The 7816-nt window shown below is 36.1% G+C and overlaps 1 protein-coding gene across 1 annotated transcript; it reads right to left on the reverse strand.

Moving 5' to 3' along the window:
- Nucleotides 1-5312: 5312 nt before the first annotated feature.
- Nucleotides 5313-6075, reverse strand: LOC125491811 (uncharacterized mitochondrial protein AtMg00860-like). The gene is made up of 2 exons (XM_048633893.1): nucleotides 6008-6075; nucleotides 5313-5679 (listed from the first exon to the last, which is right to left on the reverse strand). The coding sequence occupies exons 1-2, from the start codon at nucleotides 6073-6075 to the stop codon at nucleotides 5313-5315; spliced, it is 435 nt and encodes a 144-aa protein (XP_048489850.1).
- Between the last annotated feature and the right edge of the window lie 1741 nt (nucleotides 6076-7816).

Genomic DNA, 7816 nt, shown 5'->3' on the forward strand with positions numbered 1-7816 from the left:
CCCATTTGAGAGCATGTAAACATGCGAGATCCTCAGTTGGGAGCGCTGGCCGCTGAGTGTGCTTATACCAAAAGTACCGCTCCTTGATATGTTGCATGGGATTTTTGTTTAGCAGCTGTGCTATGCCCATATGTTGGGAATCCTTGTGAAATATCCCGATAATTCTCTATTTTTCAAAAATACTTGTCAAATATAAAACTTAGAGAATCATCAAAGCATTATCGTCTGTGTGATAACGTATCGGCTTATTCAGAATTTTGCACTAGAATACATATAATTAAACTTTAGAATTAAAATATAATAAATAACAAAGTAATTTAAAACTAAACAACATTGTTAACTTTAACTTCAGACCAAACTTAAATGTAAATGTATCTACTAAAACAATAAATATATCAATATGCTACAAAAGCTCTTTATTTTAGAAAGCCCAAGATGCATCATCTGCACACCCATAGATGTCAATGCACTAAAGAATCTGCTCACGAAAAATGAGTCATCACATGATCAATAAGACAAAGTTATGATCAACACATACAAACAAAACATGTAATCAGCAAAGCTCAGTACTACATAATAAATAAATATTCCTAACATGATACTAATATATAATAATAAAGAATAAATAACAACATAACTTGCAGATAACTTTTACTGAACTAAATTTTAAGAACCTTTTAATTACTTTAATAAATAGTCACTAGATCGAGTTGTTTAACTAAAACCAACCTTCACCTAGGAAGACGAAATACGGGCGCGACTCTGTATTCCATAATGACTTACGATATCGAAACATCCACAACTTTATTTCTTTTATCTTAAGATTAAATAAGTGATCATACAACTTACAACCCAAGATTAATTTCTTTTTTATTCCAATCCTTCTTATTTGTTGAACCTAGCCAACAACAACTTACCTTTCAAAGGCATAAATTTCAACTTATCAAATAAGGCCCACAATTCTCATAGAGTAGTTAAAATAATAATATAAGGGAACACATGATTCAATCACGATCAAACTAATAAATATATTAATTCCCCCATGTGAATTTTTTGCATAAACCCGGGATTTTACGACGTTAAAGTGTAATTGACTAAGCAGAATAGAAGTAAAATATACAACTTTTTACCGCCTACTATTGTATAGATTTTTAATAGATACATAACTCTGGTTTAAGGGTTAAGTTGTTTCGTCTTCAATTTTGTATTTATACCGGAAATTATGATCAAGGATTACTATATAAATATAAATTGTCATCGACTTCAGAGATTCCTCCTGAAACATTTTTCAAATACAAAAGCTCAGTTACTTCCCACGAATTAGTGAATTAAACATGATTCTTTTTTTTTTTTTTTTGAATTGAAAGCAACAGGGCAATTTTCCGAAATTTTATTGTATTGTAAAGTAAATATAAAATATTTATCCAAATAAAAAAATGAGGGGGATATAAACAAGATGCAGGGTCGTTTGTCTGCTTGGCTAGTCAAACACGGGCTAGTTCATAGATCGTTGGTCTTAATAAGAATTGTGTGACATAAGTAAATTGATCCAGTTGAGGCCTAAAAATGTTTTATTTTAAATGATTCCCCGGATCTTTTAAGTGATTAATAAATAAAGTTTCCAACCAACATACTTGCATCAATGTTCCATACAAACATAATATAAATCTCATAATTAACTCATACTTCACATGTTCGCACACAAGCATAAAACATGTAAAATGCAACATCATAACAATCATATATGAACCCACAAAGTTCCTATATATGATATTATATAACTTTCCTTCCTAAATCATGATACTACTTAGGTATGTACATACCTTGTGTAGACAAATTGATTGGCCACTTTTAACAACTTTAGAAGCCCTCTACAAAGAAATCTCCGCCTAAAACAACCAATAGAATTTATAATCAATACTCCGAATAAATTCCAGAAACTTTAAAATACTTTAAATTCTCTATAAAATATTTAAAAATTATTTTTATCATTAAAACTTCAATTACTCATATTCCCTAGCATAGTATTACTATACTAGTCATGAAAACCCATAAACTTCCATTAATAACAAACTTTCTAAAATTCCAGCAACTTATGAATTATTAAAACTCCCTTTAAACATGCTTAAATTCATAAGTTAAATCAATTTCATAGTTTATAACATGCTACTATGATTTTCCAATATTAAACACCCTAAAAATCCATACTTTGATAATCAAAATTCCAATTTAAACATAATAATCAAATCTGAATTTTTATTCTTTCAATACATAATTTATATAATCATAGATTCATCATTAAGACAGTAAATTGAAACTTCTAATCATAATTAGTACTAAAATAAATCATAAAAACATAATTTTTAATCAAAACTTGAGGAAGAAGAAAAGTAATCAAACCAACACAAGAAAGAGAACAAGGAAGAGGACGCTAACCAAGGACCAGCAGCAGCGGCGACACCTTAGTGACAGTGGTCGGCGGTGAATAGTGGCGGTGGTGGGGTTGCGGTGTTTCTTGGTGAAGAAGAAAGTGTTTCTTGAAAAAGAAGAAAGAAGGAAGAGGAAAAACACGTGAAAGGAGGGGGAGAATTACTGGCCAATTTTCTTGAGTGGGAGGGAGAAAGGAGAAAATTTGTGTGAGTAAAATATTTGGGTTCAAGGTATTTATAGGTAAGTTTTCCTTTTGGGTTTAGGAAAAGGCAATTGGATTTTAAGTAGGATTGAATAATGATAGGATTGATGAATAAACTCCTAACATTACTAGAAACTCCTTTTCCTAGTCTAGTTAGTGTTTGGGTTCCTCAAGTCCATTTAAAATCCTTTTTCAAATCAAAATAGTATTTCAAATACTTTTCAAAACATGCCTTAACAAAATATTTTAACTTTCTTAAATCCCTAAAATAATTTCCTTGACTTTCAAAATAGTCAACCTTTTAAATAAATAAATAATTTTAAACTAAATAATATTTAAATATATAAATATATATATACTAAAATATATTTATAAAATCCATATATTTACGGTGGATTACCGTCTACCCCTCTTAAAAGAAGTTTCGTCACGAAACTTGACATAAAATTCCCATATTTCGAAAAAGTTGATCTAAATTTTCATTTGAGAAATACTTGCGTTACTTCTTAAACACGCTTTTCTATGTGGAGAATCTATTTATTTTCCACCAATATGTGCAAATCGCCAAAATAAGCATAAAAATGCTTATAAAATCTCATAAAATAGGTAAAAAGCGCGAAATTCTATCGCATTCTACCCCCTTAAAGAAAACGAGTTACGTCCTCATAACTCACCTCAAGGAACAAGTCTGGATATTTCTTCTTCATTTCATCTTCGGCTTCCCACGTTGCCTCTTCAGACTCGTGGTTAGACCAAAATACTTTCACGATATGGACGTCCTTATTACGTGTACTTGCACCTTCCTGTATAGAATCTTCACAGGTCCTTCCTCATATGTGAGGCTACTATCAATCTGTATCCTCTCAAGCTCCAAAACATGACGCTCATCAAGGATATATCGCTTGAGTTGGGAAATGTGGAACACATCGTGCATCTTCTTAAACTCCATTGGCAATGCCAACCTATAGGCTACTTTCCCAATTCGCTCCAGAATCTCATATGGGCCTACATATTTGCGCTTAACTTGCCCTTTTTCAAAATCTCATGACACCCTTAGTTGGTGATGCTTTCAAAAACACTTTATCACCTACTGCAAACTCATTTCTGCGTTGTTTTAAGTCGGCATAACTCTTTAGTTTATCTTGAGCAGCTTGAATTCTAGTTTGAATCAATCTGACATTTTTGACGGTTTCCTCAATAAACTTTGTCGCCAAGACTATATTCTCACTAGAGTCATTCCGGCAAATGGGACTTCTACACTTTCGTCCATATAGTACCTCAAAAAGTGCCATCTTAATACTCGCATGGTAGTTATTGTTATAGAAAAATTCAATCAAGTCTAATTGGTCCTCTCAACTACCTTGGAAATCAATAGCGCACACTCTCAACATATCTTCCATGGTTTGGTTAGTCCTCTTAGTCTGACCATCAGTCGTAGGGTGAAAGGCTGTACTCATCTTTAATGTTGTCCAAAGATTTAATTTGGCCTTTTTCCAAAATTTCGAGAGGAATCTCGAATCACGATAAGAAATAATATCCCTTGGAACCCCATGTAATCTCACTACATACCTGATGTACGTCTTTGCAAGTTGCTTCTTTTTCCATGTTTCCTTAATAGGTATGAATACGTTGGATTTCGTCAATCGGTCCACAATAACCCAAATTATATCATTGCCACTTCTCGTCCTAGGAAAGCAGTCACAAAATCCATATAAATAGTTACCCACTTCAATCCAAGAACCTTTACGAATTGAATCTTCCCCATGGGTCTCGTATGATCTATCTTAACTTTCCGACAGGTTAGGCACTTAGACACATATTCAGCTACTTCAAGCTTCATGTTTGGCCACCAATAGATACCCTTAAGGTCATTGTACAACTTGTCACCCCCAGGGTGCACAGAATATGGAGTGTTATGTCCCTCATCCATAAGACGTCTTTTAAGGTCATTACATTTTTGTGGTACACACCACCTTCACTTAAACCTCAAACTTCCATCACCATGGATCTTAAAGTCGGCTTCCTTACCTTGCTTCATTTTCTCCTTAATCTTATCAAGGTGCTCATCCCCAACTTGACCCTCTTTGATCTCGTCAAAAACTGACAACCCCAAAGATAAAGCGCTCAGTCTTGCCTCACTTTCCCAAAGATTCAAAAATTCTAGGCTCAACCTTTGCATATCTTGACACAACTCCTCAGGGACTATCAAGGCACTCACGCTATGTCTCGACTTTCTACTCAAGGCATCGACAACTACATTTGCTTTCCCCTCATGATACTAGATGTTTAGGTCATAGTCTTTAATCAACTCCAACCATCTCCTCTGCCTCATATTTAGGTCTTTTTGGGTGAAAATGTATTTCAAGCTCTTATGGTTAGTAAATATCTTACAAGTTGCCCCATAGAGGTAATGTCTCCAAATCTTCAATGCAAACAATATGGCGGCTAACTCTAGATCGTGGGTAGGGTAATTAGCCTCATAAGGTTTCAACTAACGCTACGCATACGCAATTACCTTCCATTCTGATTGTAACACACATCCCAAACCACTCTTTGAAGTATCACTATACACCTCAAATCCCTCATTCCCATCAGGCAGGGTTAAAATAAGTGCGGAGGTTAAATGTTCCTTCAAAATCTAAAAGACTTCTTCACACTTTTCACTCCATTCAAATTTTGACTATTTCTTCATCAAGTTGGTCATGGGTCTCGCTATCTTCGATAAATCTCTCACATATCTCCGATAATAGCCAGCTAGACCTAGGAAACTTCGAATATTTGACACATTCTTTGGAGTTGGCCACTCACTTATAGCTTGAATCTTAGTAGAATCTACAAAGACTCTTTCCTTAGACACATAATGACCCAAAAACGCTACCTTCTTCAAACGAAACTCACAGTTAGAGAACTTGGCATATAGTTGATTCTTCCTAAGTGTCTCCAGGATAATTCCGAAGTGCTCATCATGCTCTACTTCGTTCCTCAAATATATCAGAATATCATCAATGAAAATCACCACGAACTTATCTAGAAACTCATGGATAAACCTATTCATTAAGTCCATAAATATAGTAAGAGTATTGGTTAACCCAAATGGCATTACAGTGAACTCATAGTTACCATAATGCGTCCTAAAGGCAGTCTTAGGTACATCCTTATCAACTACCCTCAATTGGTGATACCTCGAACGCAAATCAATCTATGAGAACACACTCGCTCCATTTAACTGATCGAATAGGTCATCTATTCTAGGCAAAGGATACTTGTTCTTGATGGTTATATTGTTTAGTTCCCTATAGTCAATACACAACCTCATACTCCCATCCTTTTTTCTTCACAAACAATACAGGAGCTCCCCAAGGTGATGCACTAGACCTAATATAACCCTTCTCCAGCAACTCCTGCAATTGCCTCTTCAACTCACTCATCTCAGATGGTGCCATTTCTATAGGGTGCCTTAGATATAGGTGCAGTACCAAGAACTAAGTCTATGGTGAACTCAACGGCTCTCGCAGGTGGCATACCCGAAATCTCGCTCGGGAATGCATCCATAAACTCGTTCACAATTAGGACATCCTCGATATTCACCCCAACTTCCTTACTCACATCCTGTATACTATAGAAAAATAATTCACACCCTTTCTTCATCAACTTCCTCACTTGTATCGTTGAGATAACCCCGAAGTTCTTAGGCTTCCCAAAACGTCTATAGGAGGTCAATTTTCCTAAAGGGTTTCTCAACACTACCTTCTAAACCTCACAATCTATACTAGCCTTGTAGAGACTTAACCAGTCCATCCCAAGAATAACATCTAGGTCTCCCAGAACTCTATTGAATCAGATGGAAATACACAATCTCTTATCTTCAGAGGCAAGTTCTTAAGTAATTTGGTACACCTTATGATATCTCTAGTAGGTATACTAATAGACAAGTAAATTTCTTCACATTCTACTAACCCCAGACTCTTAAGGACATATGACGACACAACAGAATATGTCGCCCCCGAATCAAACACTCTCTCAGCAAGGACGGAGTTAATACAAAAAGTACCAGAAACTACGTCGGCAGATCTTTCAACGTCGTTGTGACTCATCACGTACAATTTACCTGGAGCCTTATTCTGGTTGAGGTTCTCACTAGCAGGTTTACTATAGTTACCTTGGTTGTTCTGGGATCCTACAGGCTTAGAACCTTGTTTTCCTGACTAGTTGAACCCCGATCTGACTTGATTACCACCCCCATTGCCATTATGCTCCTTCTTTTGCTTGATAAAGTACTCATACTCTATATGGCCCTTCTTCTGGCAGTAGTTACAAGTTACTTGGTCTCCCTTACAGTCTTCACCAGGGTGGTTGTTGTTACACTTCTTGCAGTGATACACTCTCTCAGCTCGACCCTTATTGTTGTTGTCCTGGGTGTTCCTCCCTTGGAAATTTCCATTCCTATTCCTGTTTCTCTTGAAGTTATCTTGATTTCCCCCAACATTGAATTCTTTCTTTTTCTCACCTACCACCGCAATCTTTTTATCCCACCTCGACTGGAGTCTATAAATTCGGGCGGCTTTCCCATACACGATGTCTAGGGATATAAAAGTGTCACATCCTAACTACCTTAGCTATATCTCATTAGTCAACCCTTGCTCAAACCTTTGAGCCTTCAACTCCTTAGTAGCTACAACCTCAGGTGCAAACCTCGACAGTGCTATGAACTTACTGTAATACTTAGAGATGGTCATATATACTACCATCCTAAGGTTAATGAACTCATGGGCCTTTTGTTTCCTCATAAACGCAAGGTAAACTTGCCCCTTAAGGCATTCACTAAAGCATCCTAAGTGAATCCTTCCACATCACTGAATCTAGCTCCACTTTCTCTCCACCGTAAGTTAGCCTCATCCTTAAGGTATAACACAACCTGACCCACTCTCATACCCTCAGGACAGTTAACAACCCCAAAGATTTTCTCAAACTCCCTAATCCAGTTTTCTAGGAAGGTAGGATCAGCTTGCCCCTTATAGTATGGTGGCTTAACATTAGCTAACCTCTCAAACATGTCCCCATCAGTACCGGGACGCTCAACTCTCTCCTGAGTTAATTTTTTCGCCAAGAGGCGAATAACAATAGCCAGGTCGTTATTGTTAGCCATCCTACTGCGTGACCTGAAATTAATGTAACTCTACTTTA

Source organism: Beta vulgaris, chromosome 7 (genome assembly GCF_026745355.1).
Source record: "Beta vulgaris subsp. vulgaris cultivar EL10 chromosome 7, EL10.2, whole genome shotgun sequence".
Lineage (NCBI taxonomy): Eukaryota > Viridiplantae > Streptophyta > Magnoliopsida > Caryophyllales > Amaranthaceae > Beta > Beta vulgaris.